At 34.4% G+C, this 27,024-nt stretch overlaps 3 protein-coding genes across 4 annotated transcripts in view; 1 reads left to right on the top strand and 2 right to left on the bottom strand.

Moving 5' to 3' along the window:
• Positions 1-27,024, bottom strand: part of LOC127876444 (ubiquitin carboxyl-terminal hydrolase 38-like) — a 553,141-nt gene that overhangs the window by 137,258 nt on the left and 388,859 nt on the right. The window lies entirely within an intron of this gene.
• LOC127876459 (putative nuclease HARBI1) lies at positions 11,189-16,356 on the top strand. The gene is made up of 5 exons (XM_052421760.1): positions 11,189-11,835; positions 12,224-12,336; positions 12,557-12,668; positions 13,310-13,401; positions 14,331-16,356. Exons 1-5 carry the CDS (start codon positions 11,409-11,411, stop codon positions 14,610-14,612), a joined length of 1,026 nt encoding a protein of 341 aa, XP_052277720.1. The 5' UTR covers positions 11,189-11,408; the 3' UTR covers positions 14,613-16,356.
• LOC127876471 (uncharacterized) lies at positions 12,710-19,781 on the bottom strand. 2 transcript variants are annotated; one of them, XM_052421781.1, is made up of 5 exons: positions 19,614-19,781; positions 17,816-17,886; positions 16,707-16,856; positions 16,168-16,302; positions 12,710-15,528 (listed from the first exon to the last, which is right to left on the bottom strand). In XM_052421781.1, exons 1-5 carry the CDS (start codon positions 19,769-19,771, stop codon positions 15,275-15,277), a joined length of 768 nt encoding a protein of 255 aa, XP_052277741.1. In that variant the 5' UTR covers positions 19,772-19,781; the 3' UTR covers positions 12,710-15,274. The 2 variants fall into 2 exon arrangements, with proteins under 2 accessions (XP_052277741.1, XP_052277742.1); XM_052421782.1 differs by having other exon boundaries at positions 12,713-15,528; positions 16,722-16,856.

Below are 27,024 nucleotides of genomic sequence, written 5' to 3'. Positions count from 1 at the left end.
ATAAACCACGTACAGTAAACATTATTCCACCGAGTCTATTTCAGCATTGTAAAATTATAATTTATTCACTACAAATGTATTATTCTGGCAATGCAATTGTGATTTACATTTTATCAGCTCCACAATATCAGCAATTTAATATGCATTGTTAGTTTAAGTTTTGAATATTATACATTTTCCATTATTAATCAAACGCTCTGCATCTACATATATTGTTTGAAAGAAGTTATACTCAATTCTCCTTTGACAAAGCCGATGCTCATTACAAGTGTAATGACCATCACTTTTGTAACAATGTATATGCACATTTAGAGAAATCCTAGTCCGTCTGGTTTTAACTAAATGTACAAAAGGCAAAAAACCGTGTGTCTATACAATAATATAACCTTCTTATGTTCGTATACTTAAGCAATAATGTATATATCCAAAAAACACACACGTGAATCATACGAACACGGATAGTGTACATAAATATGTACATTTAAACTTTTTTTTTTTTAAATCTTAGACACAAGTGTTAACGATTTTGATTAAAATCTGAACTGTATTGCGAACATAGCACAACGACATTTTACATTTCTTCAGCACTTAAGCTAATAGGTAAATAGAAGATATTTGTTGGATTCGATGGAATATCGATTTTATTTCACGAGTGATCATATAAAATAATATTTTCACGAGTGGCGCATGTATTTTTTATGATCACGAGTGAATTAAAATCGATATTCCATCGAATCCAACAAAAAAATAATATTTATGCTTTTTTTTAACAGTTATTAACATTGAAAAAGAGTTTAATGTATAATTTCGCTGGATTTATGACGTCATTTCGTTAAAAAAATGACGTCATTTCACAATAAAAAGTGTGAAAAATATCGATATTTTTCACTGCTATTTTTCACTGTTTAAAACAGTGAAATACCAGTTTTATTTCACTGATATTTCTCTATAAACCACCGGAAAGCATAAAATAAACACATTTATTTTATACGGAATAACGTTCTAAGAATCACATTTTGTAAAGTGGGTAAAATTAATTATCAACTCAAATACTGCATGAAAGCAAAATTAAAAATAAACTCGTGTGGTGTTTTGCAAAACGCGCTGCCCATACAGCTAAGCAATCTACAAACACAATCAAATAAAAACGATAGTACTTACACTGTATGGTAAGTATAGAAGTATTCTCAACTCTATATGGGTAGTTTTGTACAGGTAATTAGCAATACATGTTAAATTCCTTGTGTTTTCCGCGTTCGGCGTAAATGTCAAAATACTAGATGTGACATCAGAGCTGTAGACATAGTTGGCGTTATTCGTGATGTTGTGTCCGTTTTCAAACCAGTCAATACTCGCCCCAGGCCGACTCTTAGAAGTGATACACATGAAGTTCGAAGGAACATTCAAAGCTGGGAACAATACGAGTCTTTTCATTAATTTTTGTAAAGCCCTTCATGTATAAGAACTCCAAAGTATTGTGTATTAATGACACCATGGAAGGTAGATTATCTGTTATTTTTCTGGTGTACGTTAACTGTAGGATAGTTATACTACCCTAACGAAGTAAATAGGAATATAATGGAAGAAAGTGGAAAGAAAAGAAAGTGGAATTTTTGAAACGTAATTGTGGATGAACATTTCCTATTTTTGCGTTTATGGCAATCAATGTTATTAAGAACATTCTCGAGAAGTGTTACTTTAATATTCACCCATACGACGCTTGCGACTCATCTGCAAGTTCAACATATACAAGAACAATCCTGAGATCGTGATTGTAGAACAATGCTGGCTTAGAATACCACCTAACAACGCATGTCGTTGAAGCAGAATACTGGCTTAGAATACCAACTTACACTGCATGTTGTGTAGCAGAATACTGGCTTAGAATACCAACTTACACCGCATGTTGTTGTAGCAGAATACTTGCTTATAATACCAACTAACACCGCATGTCATTGTAGCACAATGCTGACTTAGAATACCAACTAACACCGCATGTCGTTGTAGCACAATGCTGACTTAGAATACCAACTAACACCGAATGTCGTGTAGCACAATACTGACTTAGAAAACCACCTAGCACCTAATGTCGTTGTAGCACAATAACTGACTTAGAATACCACCTAACACCGCATGTCGTTGTAGCACAATGCTGACTTAGAATACCAACTAACACCGCATGTCGTTGTAGCACAATGCTGACTTAGAATAAACAACTAACACGAATGTCGTTGCAGCACAATACTGACTTCGAAACCACTTAGCACCTAATGTCGTTGTAGCACAATACTGACTTAGAAAACCACCCAACACCGCATGTCGTTGTAGCACAATGCTTACTTAGAATACCACCTAACACCGCATGTCGATGCACCACATCAATGGCTTAGAATACCACCTAACACCGCATGTCGTTGTAGCAGAATACTGGCTTAGAATACCACCTAACACCACATGTCGTTGTAGCAGAATACTGGCTTAGAATACCACCTAACACCGCATGTCGTTGTAGCACAATGCTGGCTTAGAATACCACCTAACACCGCTTGTCGTTGTAGCACATTACTGGCTTAGAATACCAACTAACACCACATGTCGTTGTAGCAAAATACTGACTTAGAATACCGCCGTACACCGCATATTGTTGCAGCACATCACTGGCTTAGAATACCAAATAACACCGCATATCGTTGCAGCACACTACTGGCTTACAATACCAACTAACACCGCATGTCATTATAGCACAATGTTTACTTAAAATACCACCTAACACCGCATGTCATTGTAGCACATCACTAGCTTAGAAAACCACCTAACACCACATGTCTTTGCAGTACATTACTGGCTAAGAATACCAACTCACACCTCATGTTGATGTAGGACATTACTAGCTTAGAATACCAACTAACACTGCATGTCGTTGTATCACAATGCTGGATTAGAATACCAACTAAACCCGCATGTCGTTGTAGCACAATGCTGACTTATTATACCAACTAACACCGCATGTCGTTGTAGCACAATGCTGACTTAGAATACCAACTAACACCGCATGTCGTTGTAGCACAATTCTGACTCAGAATACCACTTTACACCGCATGTCGTTGAAACACATTAATTTGCTTACTTAGAATACCAACTAACACCGCATGTCGTTGTAGCACAATGCTGACTTATAATACCAACTATCAACGCATGTCGTTGTAGCACAATGCTGACTTAGAATACCAAGTAACACTGTATGTCGTTGTAGCACATTACTGGCTTAGAATACCAACTAACAACGCATGTCGTTGTAGCACAATAATGGCTTAGAATACCACTTAAAACAGCATGCAGTTTAGCACAATGATGGCTTAGAATACCAACTAACACCGCATGTCGTTGTAGCACAACACTGGCTTAAAATACCACCTAACACCGCATGTCGTTGTAGCACATTACTGGCTTAGTATACCAACTAACACCGCATGCCGTTGCAGCACTTACTGGCTTAGAATACCAACTTACACCCCATGTCGTTGTAGCACATTACTGGCTTAGAATACCACCGTATACCGCATGTCGTTGTAGCACATAACTGGCTTAGTATACCAACCAACACCGCATGTCGTTGCAGCACAATGCTGGCTTAGAATACCAACAACACCGCATGTCGTTGTAGCACAATGCTGATCATAATACCAACTAACACCGCATGTCGTTGTAGCACATTGCTGACTAAGATACCAACTAACACCGCATGTCTTAGCAAGTGTTCTACAGAGGCATGGTTGAAACAGACTTTTTCGTGGACCCGTTATGCGGTGCTTCACACTCAAAAGTAGCCTGTGGTTACCGAGAAAAATATATGTTGATAGATAAGTTTATGAAATCATTTGACCCCCTAGATGAGGCCAGTTTTGACCCTATCGGTATGATTAAAATATATATGGAGAGAGCCACAATCAACTATTAATCACCTAAGCCTGGTGATATCAGATGAAAAGATGTTTGTGTTATATGAGTACAGTGAAAACTCGCTATTAAGACCACTTGTGGGACTTTTCAAAAGTGGGTCTTAATAGCGAGGTGGTCTTAATTCTGAGTTTTCATGAATTTGATGGACATATAATTACAACAACGTAAATATTCACTGAACTTTTATCTGTTTGCATACAATATAACAGTCATCCGTTTATACATTGTATTTATACATTGTACAAGATAGTATTTCAAGTTGTTCATTAAAGAAGTGTAAATACATGTATATGTACTTTTCATCAAGATCCTTGATGTTTATATTGTAACTCCCCGAGCGTGGCCACTGTTTAATACATCGACATAATGTAACAAAAAACTTTTGCAGATGACTAATAAGCACAGTACAATACCAAATATAACAACCTTGTGATTTCCGAGCAGTTATTTTGCCTATCGTTAGTATTTATAACAATGCAGACACAGAAGGGCTTAGCAGAAAAGGAGGAATATTTTTGTAATTTTAACGTAGGATGATACAAATAACACATGAATAACTTCATATCATAAGATTAATGGCACGCATGTTTGAATGTTGCATAATGAAAAGTGAAGAGATAAGTCTTTTTCTACGGACAGAACAGACCGACGAAAAGGCGTACAGACCGACAACCAGACAAACAAATAGCTGTCGGACAGACGTCTATGCTAATTCCACTGTACCCCTCGTTACTTCGTAGGGTAGTATAACTATCCCACAGTTAAAGTACAACCAGGGAAAATAACAGATAACTTACCTTCCGTGGTATCATTAAATGCGATTGCTTAAATAGCAAACAAATTAATAAAATATGCATACGCCGGGTTTCCATGAAATTTGCTATTAGGGTTTAATAACGCGCCGGGTACGTGACACGCGATAACAACTGTTTTTACGAAGCCGAAATCATGAGCGGGTTATTTATTAATACCTGTCAGAGTGCTTTCGATATCACGTTATTAAGAAACAGTACCTAAATGTAATGGGGTTTGTCGTTATTCTGCTTAAATATTGTGTTGTTTTAATGATCTCGTCACCTCTTTAAGTATTATATAAACAGGCCTATATATAATTAGCGTTAGAATCTTTGTATAGTGTCCGTGTATCGGTGATTAACAATAAAATCGAGAAAATGACGTTACCTAAGTAGGGTCAGTTCATGTTTGCACAATAACAGAAGCCGTTTTCTTCGGTGAAGGAGAAAAAAGTTCGGACCTTGCAAATAAAACGACGGAATTGAACGCAGTTATGAGCGGAAAAAATTTCACCGATGCTTACGTTATACGTTAAACTTTTGTTCCGAGATCGCGCATTAAGTAAACCAGATTTACAGCTATTATTTTGTAAATCGTTTGTGTTTACAGTACTAAAGTTATTCATGTCGCACAAGTGGAGTTTGTAAAAGCGATAACATAATATGGTTACACTTTACTGGAAAGCATTTACACATAACAATCATTCAAATGCATATTGAAATCGTACACGCATGCTAACGTAAATTGAATGGAGTGATTATAATAAAAACGCCGCTTTTGTATAAGCTATAACAACCGTCCACGTAAGTTCTTTTCTTTCAGTTTTAAGCTTTTTCAAAAACCATGTTTGATTTAATCACTTCCATTGGGTAATACAATAGAAACAGTTATACAGTAACTTACTTAGAACACTAATGATATGTGTGTTGCTGTACATTGTCGTACTATTAATGCTTGCCGAGCATCTCCATCGCTGTCCGTCGTTGGATAAATCGACCGCATTGATCTCGCAGGCAAACAACGTTGAATTGCAAGTACACGTTAGGTTTGAGTTGGGCTCTGGCTACACCTTCCATTGGAAATTCCTGAATCACAGCCACAGTCTCATAATTGTTGCTTTTGTCTGCCGAATGCCAGGTCACTATGACCGCGGCTGATGGTATGGTGCATTCCAATCGCACCCGTGTATTGATGAATGCGTCGCCGCCGTTTAATTGGAGTTGAGCATTCGCCGCTGAATAAGATTGAACACCAATAAATATTGAATAAATCAACATATAAAATATCTATGCATATTTGTTGAAAAATGAGACTGTATTACGTAAGAGTATGGAATAATGATCTATTGCTGTATGGAAGGACCTTTCTTGAATATAAGAGATTAAACAATTTGACCACAATAACTATGCGTTGGTAACCACTTTTTACTAGAAAGTTCATTTACTATAATGTCTGAGTTTGTACTTATGTCATAACGTATTGAGCGTGTTCAATTTACAACAGTAATTGGAGGGACGTGGTTCAACCATTTTTGTTTAATATAAAAGCTGCAATACAATGTACATGTTCATTCGTATAATTGTTTATTCATTAGTGGCGGAATCGCACGGCGACATGTCTTCTCTCTAGTTATATCGCTTTGTTTTTAATAAACCGAAGAAGTAATATTGATGCATTGAGGACGTATAAACTTTTGTAAGGCCGTTAACTTTCCCAGCTATGTACACTTTCAAGCAAACGCGTATTTGGTAATACATTTATGACGGAAACATACATGAATAAGTATGTCTTATGGTCATTAGGGATATCAATATAAATGAGTAGTAATACATTATAAAGTAATAAGCCTTTTCCGGTAGTACCATGAACGACAATGTAGAATAAACATTCGATCGATTTCGAATCTAACTCAATTTTACAAATTTCTACTATCGAAATAAGAAACTTATTTTACTTTGATGTGCACAGGATTATGACTTTTTTCTAATGTATTTATAGGGTATTACAAAATATTTACTTTTTTTATATTACGAGAGGAAATTAATGTATACATGTATGGATTTCGATTTGTGATTATCAAGAATGTATCTTCATACTAAATAAGTTGTATGATACGTAATTAAAACATATATGTACATGTTTAAAATTAACAATACAATAATATATATCAATTTACCTTTTGCCACGCATATAACACAAATTAACAGAGCGACAAAGGCATCCATTTCTTATTGTGACAGTGAAATATAATCCGAAACAAGACTAAAGCAAATAAATGTCCGCCTTGATCCGAATAATGATCGCCTGGTAGTTTTCTAAAAAAATTACCTGTTACTGATTTGATATTAAGTATTCTCAAATAATTTCCGTCATAAAGAACAACTTATTATATGGGGATTGTCTTATAAAGTTGATTTATATGCGCTTTTAAAAGACGAACATTTGCCCTTAGTGAATCAAAGTAACGCAGCTAGAGTAGCTTAAGTAGCTAGACTTAATTTCTGTAGAAATTTTAATTATATAAGGTTGTTTATTTCGACACATATGTCGAAATGTAAATAACAATTACATAAATTATATGCTTTCTCGTTTTAATATGTTTATGTCTCTAAAATACCGTTATATTTCAAGCAGGCATGCATTCATAAATTCGAATCATTAAATCAGTAGTTGTGTTTATATATACGGTAGGATGTGAATTGACACCAATAACTGACATTCACGGTTTAAGTGCGGAAATGAGAATTTAAATTTGTCAAACTTTTCTAAGAAGACCATGTACATTTATTTGGCGCCGTACTGGAGAGCTGCTGTCTATATGGAATAATAATAGTGGTTGTTGCCTACAGGCAGGGCTTGTAATGTATTTCTGCACTTGTGCAGGTTAGGTGAAAACTATATTTTGTTTACAGGCATAAACAATCATAATAGTTATATGAATACTTGTTATGTTTTCGTTTTTCCCCCAGTTTTGCAGACACAAAATTTCTAAAAACGGTTGTTCTCGATTGTACTGGCTGCAGTCGCTACAGTAATGTAGGTCCAGGAAAACACGATTGGAATCCACACCTAGTGGAAGCGAAACAAACCGGCCACCATTTAAACCGGCGACAAACCGGCCACCATTTAAACCGGCGATTTAGGCTTTTTTAGGTCATAATACACCAAATAGTTTCCCTATATAATTCAATGTAAAAGCGACAACTTTGAGCGAAAATAAATTCAACATTTTGCACATAGAGACCCCCATAACCATACCTTTTCTTAAAGGCCATTCTAAGCGGAATCGATTTATGCAATAAAAAGATATGTCATGTACAATGCAAGAAAGAACTTGACACAAATCAAAATCGACTGTTTTTGCAACTTTTTTTTTCGGCCGTTTCTTAGTGGAATGTAACCTTTTCTAGTGCAATGGTTTACTATAGTCTTCAAGTGTATCATATTTCAGGGATTCGGTAGTGAACACCTATTCATGCCCTATCATTATCTCCGCAAGATAACACCTGAATAATGGTAAAAAGTGTAAAACATGCCTTCCTGTCAACTATGATATTTTTTTAGAGAGTACAGCCCTACATGAAGCGATCATTTAGTGTATTGTAACCTATAAGACAACGTTTACTGTTAACATCGCGAAAAATAAGCACTTCTCGATACTTATAAACCTATTTTCTATGTGCATGCCAATTTTCAGACCGATCTTTCACGTATAAATGCTTGAAAATGCATTTTATTATAACGCCTGATAAGCCATGTGGCTTTCGCGTTCGGAGCTTTGATTTATAACGGGCGTTCAGGCGTAAAACGATTACCCTAAATGATTACAATCGGTCAAAATACTGGAATATTGTTACAAGCTATGTAGAAAAAGAAGTAAACAACTATTAAAACGTGTTCATGAGCTCTTTCAGCACAAATTGTTGCGATTTGAGATGCTCAAGACGAGTTTTTGTACATTTTTTTCTTATTTTCCTCTGAAAACGTATTTTTTTCTTAAAATCTCACGATGCTCCTTAAATTCGTGAAACAAACGCATTTATTCCGTGAAATTTGCCAAAACGCATCATATCTTACTAAAAAAATGATGATTTTCTGTAAATACAGCTTCTTTGTGACTAGGCCTGGTTTTGCGTTTAGGTCATAATACACCAAATAGTTTCCCTATATAATTCAATGTAAAAGCGACAACTTTGAACGAAAATAAATTCAACATTTTGCACATAGAGACCCCCATAACCATACCTTTTCTTAAAGGCCATTCTAAGCGGAATCGATTTATGCAATAAAAAAGATATGTCATGTACAATGCAAGAAAGAACTTGACACAAATCAAAATCGACTGTTTTTGCAACTTTTTTTTTCGGCCGTTTCTTAGTGGAATGTAACCTTTTCTAGTGCAATGGTTTACTATAGTCTTCAAGTGTATCATATTTCAGGGATTCAGTAGTGAACACCTATTCATGCCCTACCATTATCTCCGCAAGATAACACCTGAATAATGGTAAAAAGTGTAAAACATGCCTTCCTGTCAACTATGATATTTTTTTAGAGAGTACAGCCCTACATGAAGCGATCATTTAGTGTATTGTAACCTTAAACCGACACCGAACTTATGCGCTAGGACTCAAAAAGAGCGATACTGCCGAAGCTTCCTAATAATTATTCAAATGCAATTAATTTTCCTTAAGCAGCCTGTGCGGAGATTAATAAACTAAAACTGTTCTAGTGGCCTGAAATATGAACGAGTCGACGTACAGGGGAATTATGTCATACACAAGATTTAGAATTCTTTAATACCAACTTACATCTCAATACTTCGCTGAGTTGATAAAATGTCTTGATAATCGAATAAGTTTGTTTACATGTTATTTACTGACTTTATTTACGAGAACTTAATTCACGTTAATGTCGTGAAAGGATACTATTTCGTATCCGGTTACGCTCAGGTTATTGACTAAACACTCGAGTGTTTATATTTACTCCAACTTGTCATGAATGTGATGCTTTTTATGTTAACTTGTCAATAGAACACTATGTTCACATACTCTGTTTGTTTTCTTTTATAAGTGAAGCATAGTTTTACTGTAGTTACCCATTGGATATTGTGGCGACACGTTGTTGCTTGAACAATATACCACTAAAACCAATATACTATTGTTGACAAAAACAGAGTATTGTTTATTAGTAGTTACTAGTTGCAATAAAACAATCGATCAGTCACCTGTACTTCAACTGCTTTTTATAACATTTGCATTTCTGTCAATACATTACGAATATCATTATATTTCGTCACTCTTGTAAAATGGAAGATGCAATACGTGTTCTTCTAAGGAGAGGCAATTATCACGCCTAATAATGTTTTACTTGTGTCGCAATATAAACTGTTAATTGGTGCCAATTGTATGCATCGCATCAATGGTTTTTCCATTATTTCATTGAATCGAGTGGATGTAAGGATACATACAGAATGCATATACATGCGTAAACGTGTGTCTGACTTTAAATTTTTATAAGTGTAGCTGTAATTTTTTGTGTGAGAGTAATTGTTATGAATGTTGGGTGAAGTGCACGGATTGTGTTTGAGGTTTGTTCCCGACCAAAAGCCAGTTTAAATTCTTAATGTGTTTTGACTTGTCACTTCAAAGGCAATAGCCCCATATGTAGTATTAGTAAAACCAAATAAATAAGAATAATTAAACTAAAGAAGTACAGTTCTTGTAAACGCCGGCTAGTCTGAAAACAAAACAATACTTTTAATACGGCAACTAACCCATTTTTGTCAGTCAGCGTTCGAAGGCGCTGACTCAATTTTATTTATTTTTCTGTGTGTTTGTTTGTGCATGTTTTTGCTCCGTCGATTTAACGGACAAATGGTCTTTTGCCATGTCAAAATTTCTCTCCTGCTGGTACAACGGAATCGCACTTATGTAATGTGAAGTTTGCATTTCCAAAAGTGTCATAACATGTAACAGTTAAGAATGTTAAAACTAGCGTTTTAAGCCCTAGATTCCAAGGAGGGAGATTACTTGTGAATTAGTTTGCATTGAGGTGTACAGCGGTTATGGCGCTTGCCTAAATAGCCACAGTGGCTTGTTACACATCAGGTGTCGGAACGTGCGTGTAAGCACGGTACGTGCCGGTATCGGCTTTCGTGGTTGTAATGTCGACACATGTTCTTTTTAACTTTTATTTTAATTTATATTGAAATATATGTATAATAAGTTTTTTTACACATTTTATATAAATTCATAAATATTTGACAAAATCGTGCATACTCTCTTTAAGTGTGTGAATTCATGTTGAACAGTTTATGAACATGCCTTTGTATGTTTACATATCATGCCTGTTTTGTTTGTTCATGCAATGAGGTGTACAGCGATTATGGCGCTTGCCGTAATAAAAGCCACAGTGGATTGTTACACACCTGGCCCCGTGTTCACAAAGCAAATTGACATCGATTTTCAATGTCAAGTGACATTGATTTTCAATTTTTGTCATCGGTTCTCAAACTTGGTGTTCACAAAGAAAATCGATGTCAAATGACATCCAAAATCGATTTTCAATTTGCAATCAATGACACTGAAATTGACATTGATATTGGGCATTGTCAAATTGAAAATTGATGACAATCACCATGGTAAGAAAACAATATGGCCGACATTGAAAGACGTCTTCGTCGCGCTCGATACTTAAATGAATTGTTTCCAATGGATAGGAGAGTTTTCCGTGATCGAACGAACCCATTGGAAACTTTGTCCCCGATGGAAATTCGTGAACGGGACCGGTTTTTCCCGGAAACTATTCTGTTTCTTGTCAACATGCTGAATTTGGAGAGGGCTACTGAACGTTCTTGTCCTCTTCCGCCGCTCATTTCAACTTTAGCGGCATTGCATTTCCTTGCAACTGGCACACACCACATTGTGACGGCAGGGCTTCATGGAATCTCAAGGTCCAGTGTATCTAGGGCGGTCAAGCAATTTACGGACAGCGTGTGTCTACATCTAAATGACTTCGTTTTCTTCCCAAATATCGAAAATGTGCAACGGACGGTGCAAAAACAGTTCTACAACATCGCTGGTGCGTATTAGCTCTTAATATAATTTAATCGGACAATTTAATGATTTTTGATTGGTTGTCAAGTAAACAGATAAAGGGAGTTAAATGTTTCTTAGTCGAATCGGGCACAATTCAAAACGTTGTACGAGTACTGTATGCTAGATTTATACGTCTTGAAATAACATACGTGTATATTAAGTATATTACGTGTTTGATAAGTATAATAAACATAACTGTTTATTAGTGATTGTTATTTTTGGGAACACATATATTGACATGAAAGACAGAAGATTGAACTTGTAACTTTTGAAAAAAATATTGCGGAAACTTTGTTTGTAGTATACTCAAATTAGTATAAAATTATCTAATACAAATGTCGATTAGGCTAACAATGTTATTGTCTTTAAAGGTTTCCCCCAAGTGGTTGGTGTTGTTGATGGGACACATATCCGTATTCAAGCGCCTAGCGCCAACGAAGACGATTATGTGAACAGAAAGGGATTTCACTCCCTTAATGTACAGGTAAAACAATAAGTGAAATGAAGTCCATGAACATTTCCTCAACTTGTATTTTTTTTAGATTATATATGTTTAAAGGTTGTCTGTTCACAGTGATAATTGCAAAACGAAACTATTGACAATTGGATGTTCTGTTGTTTACTTGTATTATTGTGATATCAGACAAAATGACATTGTGCAGTTTGAATTTTATTAAGATTTGTGGTTTCTTTTTGCTCTATAGATGATTTGTGATGCCACTTTTCGGTTTGTTGACGTAGTCGCAAAGTGGCCTGGGAGCGTTCACGATTCAAGGATCTTTCGTGAAAGCGCCATACGTCAGCGTTTTGAAAGAGGTATAATGACAATTACATGAAGACTACTCAGTATTATGATTTTATTCATTCATTGCACCCATTTATTTAAGCACAGAATTATTACCGGTACATCAAAATTAACAAGCACAATTTTATTTTTTATTGAAGCGTTTCCATCTTTTCAAGTAGGTTTGATCACCAGCCATATATATATATTATATATCTATCTATCTATCCATCCATCCATCCATCCATCCATCCATCCATCCATCCATCCATCCATCCATCCAGCCATCCATCCAGCCATCTATCTGTCAAGTCTGGTTTTATTTTATATAACAGCTTTTAAAACGATCACATGTATTATTATCACATCACATTTGACAAATGAAAGCAACTTAAAACATCACCTTTTTACGCAATGACACAATTGAATTAGCGTCTCATCAGCCCAATAAATAATTCATACTAACAACAAAAATTGAACTTCATTGAAATCACATCATTCCAAATGATCACAGTAACTAAGATCACAATTATTTAAATGTAACATAAACAACAACATATTACATCAATAACGTTATAACTATGTCATAAACTTGCATGCATTAAACAATACACTGCTTGATATCGTTGTTTGACATTACAGTGCTGCAAAATGATCTTTTTTTTTATAACAGGTGAAATCGACGGTCTTCTGCTTGGTGACTCTGGCTATGGATGCAAGAGGTATCTTATGACACCATATCAAAACACCGACAGTCCTTGTAAGGTATAGTTATTAAATGGATCTTTAAAACAATGTAACATATACTCAGAATTAAATTTTGTTAACCTTAGATTAAACAAAACAAGGACTGTTTGTAAAACATGCATGCCCCCCATATGGGCTGTCCGTTGTAGTGGCAGCCATTGTGGCAATACGTTTTTGTCACTGTGACCTTGACCTTTGACCTAGTGACCTGAAAGTCAATAGGGGTCATCTGCGAGTCACGATCAATGTACCTATGAAGTGTCATGATCCTAGGCAAAAGTGTTCTTGAGTTATCATCCGAATATCATTTTACTATTTCGGGTCACCGTGACCTTGACCTTGTGACCTCAAAATCAATAGGGGTCACCTGCAAGTCATGATCAATCTACCTATGAAGTTTCATGATCCTAGGCGTATGCGTTCTTGAGTTATCATCCGGAAATCATTTTACTATTTCAGGTCATTGTGACCTTGACCTGTGACCTTGTGACCTCAAAATCAATAGGGGTCATCTGCAAGTCATGATCAATCTACCTATGAAGTTTCATGATCCAAGGCGTATGCATTCTTGAGTTATCATCCGGAAACCATTTTACTATTTCAGGTCACTGTGACCTTGACCTTTGACCTAGTGACCTCAAAATCAATAGGGGTCATCTGCTAGTCATGATCAATGTACCTATGAAGTTTCATGATCCTAGGCACAAGCGTTCTTGAGTTATCGTCTGACAACCACCTGGTGGACAGACCGACCGACAGACCGACCGAAAGACCGACATGAGCAAAGCAATATACCCCCTCTTCTTCGAAGGGTGGCATAAATACTAATCATCATGAAAAGGTTTAATATTTACTTACAGGCATAAAGCAATGTCACCAAACTAGCATTAGTTATTAACATTTAGTGGAATGATTGCAATATTATTAGTATGTTGTTTCATTTACAGGAACGGTTTAACATATCCTTATGTCGAACAAGAGTGGTGATCGAGCAAGCTTTTGGCGTTCTCAAGCGTAGGTTTCCATGTCTACATTATGGACTTAGAGTAAAACCTGACAGAGCAGCCAAAATAACAGTCGCGTGTGTCATTCTTCATAACATTGGATTAGAGAGGCAAGACATGTTTTCACGAACATGTGAGGATGACACGGATCAGCCACATGTTCTTTATGAAGGAGATGGGTCTGGAAACAGTTACAGAGACCACATCGCAGAATCTTTCTTTTAAGAACATATAGTTATATAATAACAAGGGCTGTATGCAAAACATTCACAGTCATTTTGAAGATAACTGAACAAAGGTTCATTCACATAATGATAAACTAACAAAGTATTATATCAATAGCAAAAAGATAAAAGAAGGATCACCGAGGCTGCAGATCAAGAAAGACAAGTTAGAACAAAAGAATAGGCATATCAACAGTATTATTCATTTAAACAGGTATATTGGAAACTAGAAATGTGTCTTAAATGCTAAAGACAAATGCATTTTAAATATTTCACCGGACACAAATATATCTTGAGTCAAACATGTTTCAAGGGGCATATTGACTGCTAACAACAAGTCAAATGGATATTATTTGCAGCAAAAGCTACAAAGGACTGATTCATGCATGCTATGTGAATTACATATATAAATAATGTATGACATTAAAATATGAATAAGTGTAACACCAGCTGCCCATCAGTATAGCACTTTCATCATTTACCAAACTTGGTCCTTTATTTATGGTAAGTAGTGTTTCACTTATTCATATTTGAGTGTCACAAATTATTTATACATTTAATTAATAAAACATGCATAAATCAGTCCTATGTAGCTGTTTCTGCAAATAATAGCTATTTAACTTGTCTATTAGCAGTCGATATGCCCCTAGGAACATGTTAAGTTTAAGATTCAAACAAAAGAAGGCCTTGATCCATTGCAGACTTTATATTTGAGTTTAACAACTCTTTTTTTAAAGTAAAAAGTTGTCTCTCTTGCTCTGCAGCCTCTGTGATCACCTTAATTCTAAGATCATGTAGCTGTTTTTCCTGCTGTTGCCTCTGCAACAGCAGGTCCAACTCAGCCTGTGCACGTCTTGTTTCCAGCTCAAGTAGCTCTTCTTCATAGCATCTGTTTCTCTTTCTCTTTTTCAACGATTCTGGAAGTTAATTATACATTGACAAATTCAAATTGTACTTAAGAAATTAAATACTTTCTTCATTTTATCCATGTTTACATGCATGTTTTTGTAACTGATTTATGCCAGTTATGATTTGAACAATTTATATGCACAAAAGAAACTTCATACATCAGTGAAGTTAAAAATGACTCTGTTCTTAAAGTTTTAATTGTTATTTCAGTTATGTGCATGCTTTTTATCCTATTACCAGACCAAAAACAATAGAATATCAAGTGATCGTATAAATATAAGATCTATGCTAATATCGACATTTTTAGACCATGGTTTTCCGATAATATATAGTATTTTAACTTTTTTCTAATTATAAACGACCACAAAATAATGAGTAATAGAATATTATGTGCGTGTCGGATAGAGATCAAGTTTATCATGCGAGACTGAGAAACAAGTTGTAGTACATGTATATTCTCTTAATATAGATTGGTTTAGGGTATTGGTTTATTTGAGTATTGGTTTATTGTGTAAAAGGCAATATGACTTTCATATATCATCTGCATACTCAAGTTAATAATAGTGTGATGTATCAGTATGCTTCCAGATTCAGAGGATGTCAAAAGATGATTTTTGGTCTTAAAATATTGACATATTGAAATATACCTTTTGATGGTCTTGATGTTGAAGAAGTGGCTACATTCGAGGCAGTTGCAGGCTTTGATGTACACTCAGCAACAGTTAGTGTACACTTGGCTGAGGCTTCATCAGTGTCTGCCATCTCAGCAACATCAGCCACGCCTTCAATACAACAAATTATAACATCTATGAATAAACAAGAAATGTGTCCAATGATGCACCACTAATTGGCACCGGTCACAACTTTAGACAGACGGCCAGACATACAGATGTTACTATTAATGCCCCTTCACCATTTTTCGAATCACAAACATCGCAAAATAAAACCAATTAACATTCCACAAATTATTATTGCCAGATATGTATATAATGGTTAAATATTAAACAAGACAAATATATTGAAGCAGAGCCATTGTGTATGGTTCATTGTTTAATGTTTCCAAAATAATCTGGTAACGTATATTGCAGGTCGGTTGCAGTTCTAAATATTCCATTCATATTCATTGCATGTTACAAATTTGAAAGAAAATGCAACAGTGAAAAATAAATTAAAAAGATCATTATACATGCATAACAATCACCTGAATCAATGCCACCCGGAATGCCAATCAGCTGTGGCTTGTCGCGGATGCCATCTATGACCAGGTCTTCCACGGTGGTTAATACAGCTGGAGGCCCCCCTCCAGTTTCTTTTCTGTCAGACTCTTTTTTTTTGGCTGAAATTAAGCGAGGTACATTTATGAACCATTCTTTTAACTTAAATATCATATACTGTAATCTTTGAAAAATTATTAAACAATCAACATTGATATTTTTTATTTTTGATGTACAATAATAATTGGCAGTGATTATTATTAACCCTTTGCATGCTGGTAAATTTGTTGTCTGCTAAAATGTCGTCTGCTGAATTTATAAAAATTAGCATTTTTTTCGATTTTGTTTCAATAATACTATCAGAATAGCAAAAAGTTTGGATCCTGATGAGACGCCACGTTCTGTGGCGTCTCATCTGGATCCAAACTGTTTGTAAAGGCCTTCAAAATCCGGTTCCAGCACTGAAAGGGTTAAAAAAAACATGGTAAGACTAAAATACTGAACTATTGAATTGAACAGTTAAAAAATAGTATTAACTGAAAGATTAAGCTCTCAGCACATATACCAATGTATTTTAAGAGCATACATCTTTATATTATAACAAATATTTTCTCAATATGTTGACAAAAATGAACACTGATTAAGGAATATGTAATAAAGATTAGAGATTACTTGTTAACTATTAATGGGCCAAAGGAACTAACTAATGCTATTATAATTTTTTAATACTCAGAAATTTATTTTTATCATCAAAAATACATTTAACTACATTTTGCCAAAGTATTAAAAATAATCAACAAGCATGAATAATGAGCGTGATTAAAGATCTAGCAAAATATTACTGGCGCGCAAAACACATGTAATGAGCTCATAATATTCAACAATTACATGAACTTTTTTATTTTTGTGTGCATAAAATACTTAATAAATTACATTTAATATTATACAGTTTTTACAATGGGTGCAATAAAAGAAAACATTTCACTACATTACATAATGAGAACATGTCATTTTGTTTCATTTTTACATTCTATTAAAACTGGTACATACGATCATGATATAAATGCAAAATGTAAGGTACCTCGACATTTCAACTGCGCATACATGTCTTTTATTTGACGCACTGTCCTAGAACATTGTGCGACACTGGAGCTGAAATGAAAGGTAATATAGTCATATTTTAAATGGAAGAGGACCATAATTGAAACATATTCATTGCTTATGTTTTTCTATGTATAAAACGGGACATAATAATGTCAAAATGCCAGTCAGAGTTACACAACTTTGCCTGCACAGTCCCCCTATATAGTAAGTAAGTGTTGCAAGTATGCAAGCAATAGCTTTGTTACTTTAGGTATAAAGTGGACCTAAGCACAAAACTCAACCAACTTTTCAATTTTTTAAGTATAAAAAGGGCACATAATTCTTACAAAATGCTAAATACAGTTGTCTACTCTTGTTTATAGGTTGGGGTCATGTTGATAAAGAAGTACACAAAATATAAAAGCAATATGTCAAAGGACATAGTCGAGCTAAAAATATATGACACATATAAAGACATGAATGTCTATAAAGGCACCCGAGCAAACATGATTGCTAGATCTTTCTTATTAATATTTTGTTCTGTCTTTGTTTTGATAAGAAAACATTAACATTTTGTAAAAAATAATCATTATCAACTGAAAATGAAAAACGATAGAGACAACATTCACTAAGACCGTAATAAACAGAATGATTAATTATTGATTATTATTTATCGTACGTAAATGAAGATCCCGTTACCAGTTACATTAGATGGAAATAATGAAAACCTCAAGGACCATTAAAATATATAGAAAAAGTACGTACGATATGTTTTTATTATATACAATTGACAAATTAAAGTAAACTAACCAGTTCCACAAAGCCGATGCTGCCACCGTTCACAAACGTCGCATGTAAACCCATGTTGTCTAGGTCGTACCTCCAAATTGCACGAAATTCACAACACATTATCCATTATTGAAATAATAGAACCAGACATTTGAGCTCCATTTTATATACCGGGATAATTCACAGTTAGGTTATTCCGAACATATCAAACAAAAAGGTGTTACCGAAATATAAAAGACGGCGCTCTTTAACTTGTACGCGTATTTGTAACAAAGGCCAGTAATATTCCCTAATTGCTTATTATATTAATTAATGATGAAATCTAAGGTACAAACTTGTTTACATGTGTGAAAAATCAAGACGGCGCTCTTTAACTCGTAAGCGTGTTTGTAACGAAGACCAGTAATTTTCACTAAGTGCTTACTATATTAATTAATGAAAACTTAAGGTTCAAACTTGCTTATATGTGTGAACAATCAACTGTTCATACCCCGATATGGAAACGATAATATAGGGCGAACGAACCCAGGGCGAACGGACCCAGGGCGAATGTGTAACTAGGGCGAACGGACCCGATACCATTAGGGCTCTGTATGTGCTAATAATAGTGTAAGAATAGACTAAACAAGGCCGTCATTTTCAGAACATACATTTAATCGTCACAAACACACAGACGCTTGATAGGCTAGATGCTACTAATACTAGTGATATTATTTGAGACAATTAAACATGCCTAGAACTTCAGTGACTTGAAGTTATTACAAATAATTTAAAAACATAATTTTCAGTTGCAAACATGCAGCTGCCAAATATTTTCAGACATTGTTTTTGTTCATAGGTCACTGAAACATTATGAATATATATATTAATGCCGAATTTTCTTACTTTCGGTTATACAGGCATGTGTTAGTTCTATCAAAACAAATGAATGTTTTGTCTACAGACTAACTTCACTAAGACTAATAGTAAGATGACATTTCAAAACAAACAAGTTAATTGCGACTCACCTATTGAAGGTATCAGCAACCTCTTGCCAGGTTTGTTCCTTTTTTTTGCCACCTAGTGTGGCACCTTTAAATCGACAATATAACTCGTCGTACCGATCATTTATCAGTTGAACCACGAAGGTTTTTTCCGACATAGACCAATGCACCTGAGCAGTCATTGTAGTTGCAGCAGACCGTGGAGTCTAGAATGGATCCTTTTATTTTGCTATATAGGATACCACTAAAGTTGGCCGTAAAAAGGCGGCCTCACCGCAAAGTAGTCGTATTTCCAAGATGTCTGTCAAGTCTGTCAAAGAATGCTGAAGGGAACGAATTTTTCTCGACGGTCCATAATGGGCTAAAGATTAAATAAAATTATAAGAGTGAAGCGAATTGTCGTCAATTGAATTGGAACTAAATACTGTTGCGAAAATTCAGGTAGGCTAAAAATAAAAAGTCGTTTAAAAGCTGATGAATCTTTCTATTATAAATGTTTTCATGTCATTTTAAATACATAATATTGATGAATCAAAGCAACACAAATTGGTTATAAAATGTAATAAATTAAAGATTTAGGCACAGGGATGCCTTGTGGTCAAAGTTCTTTGCTGAAGTCCTGTATGTTAAAAGGTAAAGCTATGTTTTGCACGGTCACACGCGTACCCCATACATGCCATACGTCCCGATCTCGGCGGGACAGTCCCGCTTTTGGGCCCTTTGTCCCGCCGTCCCGCCATGAGACGATTTGTCCCGACATTCGTAAAAAAACGATGTAAGGTGTATAGGTTCCCAATAAAATTCGCTATTCAAGCTCTGTTTCGCTAACACTTAACACCGCTAATCCCTTTATTGCCCTCCAATTAACAATACGATTCTACTTATCGTGTGTACCAGTGTTGTTTATGACACCTTATCAGCGATTTATCGGGTAATTATTGATTTCATCAGGCATTCACACCATGGTGGTCTTCAAGATAGTGGTCGCTTATTGCTATCGATAGTTTTATTATAATGAAATAAATGTTGAAAATGTGTTTATTTTGTATTTGTTTGAAACGGTTTACAAAACAATTGATTTGTAAAATTAACGCTACGTCATAAATGAGTCTTTTACATTCAATGTTTAGTTCCAATATAGCGGGATATTCCGAATGTGCAATATACCAAAATCGCAACAAACAGTCCAATAAGTGATACCCATCCCGTCTAGTGTAATTGTAATAAAAACAACGAGCTGCTATGCATGACAGTTTGACCCTACTCCAATTAAGCTAAAAACAATGAGGTGCTATGCATGACAGTTTGACCCTACTCCAATTAAACCGCGGCAATTGACAAGTAACAAACTGCGCATGGACACATGCTTAAAAAAACATCGCAACAAACAGTAAAAGAGTTACCCATCTTGTCTTGTGTTATTGTAATAAAAACAACGTGTTGTTATTCATGACAGTTTGACACTACCCCAATACAGCGCCTGACAATTCACAATTCAGTTTAATCTGTGTATATAGGAAGAAAACAAAATAGGGAAATGTGTATGGCCGCGCATTCCGTGTGTAACTGATGTCACTGTTCGGTAGATAGTGTACTGTAACCCGTTCTTTCAGTCAACTGGATAGCCTCCCCTGCGTTAATGTTTGCCATTGAAATTAATATAATGAGTATTGTTGTCGTAATGTTCTAGATTTTGTACTCTTAAACAGATGAATATTATCTTCGTTGTTTGCTATTGTCTAATTTAATAAAACTGTTATTGTTATGTTTAAGATTTCATGCTTCATATCAGATGTTTTATGTCTTGAATAAAAGTATCAAGAGTTTTTGTTAGTACTATACTGACTATAGTAAACGTGGAATGATAGATCGTTTTAGGTGTCCTGCTTTTTGGTCAAATGTCCCGACAATTTTTTATGGAATGTCCCGCTTTGGACCTAAAAAATTATGGCATGTATGGCGTACCCCCATTTTGGCATTTGTGAATATATTAAAACAGAGTGACTGAGTCTGCAGTTAATTACTTATAGCCACACAACTTATTTGACATAGTAAATTTAATTATAAATAAGATACATATTTTATCTATGCAAATTATAATATATATGGTGGTTACAAGGTAGAAATCCATTTTGTTTGTGGTTAAAAACTTCAAAATAATCGCATTTGTCAAAATGGACGTATACAATTTACATATAGAGCAGTTCATTGTTATTGTTTTGATTTTTGCACATGCGCAATGCACTGGTAGGCAAAAGCATGGGTTATAGTAGCGCAAAACATATGGATAACGACACTTGTTTAGTAAATGAATCGGAAAGAAGGTCCGAAAAAACAACACCTAAATAATATTTCAAAAATATAATATTTAGTGCAAAAAGAATTTATTAATACATTTATTTGCATCTTAAAACAATGCGTCATAAGTATCAAAGTAAAGATTGTCTGAAGACTGAAAGACCGGCAATTTGACACAACAAAGAGCTCTATAATGTATTAGCGGTATTATTTTTTGCATAAAAGCTTCAATAAATTACAATAATAATACATCTAATTATAAAATAATAATTATCAATGGCATGAGTACGCTAGTGTGATAAAAATGAGTGATAGAAAGTGTAAGGGGTGCTTTGAAAATGTACTTCAAAGCCCTATTATAAGCAAAGTGCATGACGGTATTTACATGTTATTTTAATTTTGATGGGTTTTGTACAGAGAATGACACTATTGAGGAAAATTAACATACAGCTGAAAAACACAACTTTACATGATGCGAATTGAACTGTGTATTCATGTATATTGAAAACTTGTTACTAGTAGTATGCGTGACACATATTTAACATTTTAGCACACATATATATCTATATACATATTGTTTTATTATTATTTTTTGAAAACATTATTTACCCCCGTTGGTGTTAAGCGTAATTTCTTGTTTTTATGATGTCGTTCGTGCATTGCTGTAACATTAAATCATCATACAGAATCATTCAGAATGACGTGGTTTTAATTAACTGATACCCGCTAAATACGTTAAATGTTTTCTACGTAAATTATATACTTATTGAATACTTTATTTTTTATAAATGAAACGGGCTAATATCTTTACTGCTTACAATTTCTGATAATCCATATTGGACATGACTTCAGTATTTCAGCGGTAAATAATTGAACCAAATGACTGCTTAATACTACCAGAAAGAGAAGACATGGTGGTATCCTCAAATGTGTTGAATGCCCAGACTGTCATCTGCCACCCAGTGTGGTTTACACCATGTTGTTAGTGAAGTCTTGACAATATTTGATAAAAACGCGATAATCGGTTTATGCAGAACTTAAACACAGTAATACAAAGGCTTACATGATTTTAAGATTGATGCAAACAATGAAATGAAAAATATTGCATTTAATTTAATTAAATGTTTATTTAATGTGTCAACGTGTTAGTTTTCCCAGACAAATACCATTTTAGTTAATTTTTATAGGTTGTTTATTTGGAATTGATCTATTTATTGCTTGTTTTCAATCTGTGTTTCAGTAAAGTAGAACAACTTGTTGGCATGTTAAAAAATAAAATCGTGTAAATATGAACGATCACGCTCTATTTCTTCCAATTGATTGTGTCTTTCTTTTGCCTACCAATGTAGTCCGGATGTAAACACGCAGGTGCGGGTGACGTCACACGTAAACTGGTCTATAGAAATCCTACTTTCTGTTTTAAAAGCAGTATCGTTTGAAAATTAATAAATTACTTGCTAACTAGGCTATAGATTTAATGACAATTTTGCACACTTTAAAATTGCATCTATATGTATTGATTAACATGTATTTCATTTCAAGGTGTGCTTTAAAGCCACACATCTTGAAATGAAATACATGGCATAGTAAATTTAAGTATAAATAAGAAACATATTTTATCTATGCCAATTAGAATATACAGCAATTTTCCTCCTTCTTTATAAAAAAAAATACAAATTTCCCAATTGCTGTCCTTAAATTCCCAATTAAAGGTAAAAAAAAAAAAAAAAAAATTTTTTTTTTTTTTTTTTTAAGCAACATTTTCTTAGTTTCCCTTTGCAGCTCTATAGCTTGAACCTAGGTTTATATAATATTGAAAACTTGAAAACACTTGGTTATTATCAATTTTAAAGTATTTGGGAGCAAAAAATCAAATACACCAATATCCCAATTTGAGGTTTTCACAACTCGATTTTTCCCAATTTTGAGGTTTTCACGACTCAATTTTTCCTAATTGGACCGGTACGGGTACTTTTCCCAATTGGACAGGGAAAATCGCTGATATATCAGGTGGTAACAAGGTAGAAATCCGTCTCTTTTGCGCTTTGAAACTTAACAATAATCGCGTTTGTCGAAAATGGACGTATACGTCTAGAAATCCTACTTTCGGTTTTAAAAGCGGTACCGGTTGAAAAATAATAAATTACTTGTTAACTAGGCTTTAGATTTAATTTTATCTATCTCAATAAGAATATATCTATTGGTTACAAAGTAGAAATCCGTCTTGTTTGCCCTTTAAAACTAAAAAATAATCGTGTTTGACGAAACGGACGTACACATAAAGAAATTCTACTTTCGGTTTTAAAATTAAACAGAATAAAAATTTACTTGCTAACTAGGCTATAGATTGAAGAAAAAATTTTGCACACTTTTAAATTGCATCTATATGTATTGATCAACATGTGCTAAATTTCAAGGTGTGTGGCTTTAAATGAAATCATACTTCAGTAGGGTGATAAGAAAAAAAACAGTATCTTGGTGACCGCTTTCAGTCAATATTCCAGTGACGTTGTGAAAGATGTGTTGTTAACACCAACAATTTGGAAATTTAGAGTTAAAATAATAGATTAATATGAACTGTTATCAGATAAGGTATCATAGTTAATTCGGCCCAAAATGTATACATTGGCAGTAGGTCTACTAGCCTTAAATCTACAAGTATTTTCCCTGTATTGAATTGATCTATTCAGTTAATAATACTGTTACTGCAGATTCATGAACTCTGATAAAAACAAATACTAAATTTAAACCACCTGTGGAACTCAGAGTGGAACTCAGATGTACTGAAATTTAATAAAATAATAAAATATATGAATTGTTGTGATAGGCAGCATGTGCATATCATTTATTATAACTTTTGGTAATCTAACATTAATTTATGAATTTGAAAATAAGTAAAAAAAGACAAGAGACTGCAAATATAAGTTAATTGCAATTCAAATGACTTGTACATTATTCTTGATAAATAGATTGATCATCATCTGGAGTAGTTTAAGAAATACTGTTAATGATCCATTATGAGACATTGTTAATGGTAATTTTCTGTGGTGGTGTGTTAACATCTTTAACTGAAATAACTGATATCATTTTCTTTTGAAACACTAAGAGATCCATAATAAAACTTTCATGGAATGTTCTGTGCTCAGGTGTTGAACTGTTCTTTTTTCAAAGCGAAAGCATTGCATATTATTCATTAGTTATGTTAGCAAGTCAACCAGAGTGATAACAGCAAAAAATCGTCTCTGAAACAAAGTGACTTATAGCTTATATATTTAGCTTAAAACATCATCTTGTTATCCACTGTGGTGTCTGTAAATGTTATTTTAATCATATACATGTATTATCTGACCTGAAACAACGTTGGTGCTCAGAAATCTTAATTAGCAGCCAATTGTTTTGATTTTAACCAAAATAAACAAACAGTGACAATTGAAAACATTTTCAATGAAACCACAAGGCCAAGAGATGTAGATTTATAAGCAGTATCATGTTTAATTAAAATATCCTTCAAAATTGCTCCACACTTTCATGTATGTTGAACAGGTTTGAACAGATTTGACCTTTCCATTGTATTTTATTCATGTGACACCATGTATGTTGAAGAGCCCCTTTGTTTGTTTGTTTTTTAAAGTGATGCAACTTAGTAATGGATTTTCTGGTTTTAATTTGCAGATTGTTGAGCAAGGCGTTCATGCCAGAAGGTTTACATCCAATATTGCCCAGGGGGACAGTAATTAGAACAATTTCTTTAAGTTTGTGTGGACACAGAGGCTTGAATGTAGAAATCAAAGAGTGGACATGCAAATAAAATATTGCAACAGACCATGGACGGATAAAGAGAAAAATCTACTATTGTGATTGAAAGTTGAAAATAAACAGCAAATAAACTTCAAATAGAAATTTAAACATACAAGAAGTAGGACCTTGACCATGCCTCAACAACATCATGAACAAGAAGTCAAACATGCAATATTAATTCACATGCTTGTAGCTAATAGCACATGAGCATTAGCAAGTGAAGGAGAGAAACAATAACTAATGACCATAAAATTCTATATTGATACTTATCAAAATTGGATCCATTCTGAACAACTTCAAGAGTCTAGCCAGCTCTATTGATACTTAAAAATTGGATCCATTCTGGAAATTGTAAGAGTCTAGCCAGCTCTATTGATACTAACCAAAATTGGATCCATTCTGGAGAATTTCAAGTGTGTAGCCAGCTCTATTGATATTGACCAAAACTCGATCCATTCTGGACATTTGCAAGAGTGTATCCAGTCCTGTTGAAATTGACCGAGTTTTGATCCATTCTGGACATTTTCAAGAGTGAAGCCAGCTCTATTGTTACTTACTAAAATTGGATCAATTGTGGACACTTTCAAGACTCTAGCTAGCTCTATTTATACTTACCAAAATTTGATCCATTCGGGACAATTTTAAGAGTCAAGCCAGCTGTATTGGTACTCACCAAAATTGGATCCATTCTTGACAACTTCAAGACTCTAACTAGCTCTCTTGATACTTACCAAAATTTGATCTATTCTATACAAATTCAAGAGTCTAGCCAGCTCTATTGATACTTACCAAAATTGGATCCATTCTGGACAATTTCAAGAGTCAAGCCAGCTCTCTTGATACTTACCAAAATTTGATCTATTCTATTCAAATTCAAGAGTCAAGCCAGCTCTCTTGATACCTACCAAAATTGGATCCATTCTGGACAATTTCAAGAGTCTAGCCAGCTCTATTGATAATTACCAAAATTGGACCCATTCTTAACAATTTCAAGAGTCTAGCCAGCTCTATTGATACTTACCAAAATTGGATCCATTTTGGACAATTTCAAGAGTATAGCCTGCTCTATTGATACTGACCAAAATTTGATCCATTCTGGACAATTTCAAGAGTATAGCCAGATCTATTGATACTTACAAAAATTGGATCCATTCTGGACAATTTCAAGAGTCTAGCCAGCTCTATTGATACTTTCCAAAATTGGATCCATTCTGGACAATTTTAAGAGTGTATCCAGTCCTGTTGAAATTGACCGAATTTGGATCCATTCTGGACATTTTCAAGAGTGTACCCAGCACTATTGTTACTTGCCAAAATTGGATCCATTCTATAAAATTTC

Source organism: Dreissena polymorpha, chromosome 4 (genome assembly GCF_020536995.1).
Source record: "Dreissena polymorpha isolate Duluth1 chromosome 4, UMN_Dpol_1.0, whole genome shotgun sequence".
Lineage (NCBI taxonomy): Eukaryota > Metazoa > Mollusca > Bivalvia > Myida > Dreissenidae > Dreissena > Dreissena polymorpha.
This window is presented reverse-complemented; position numbering and strand designations above follow the sequence as displayed.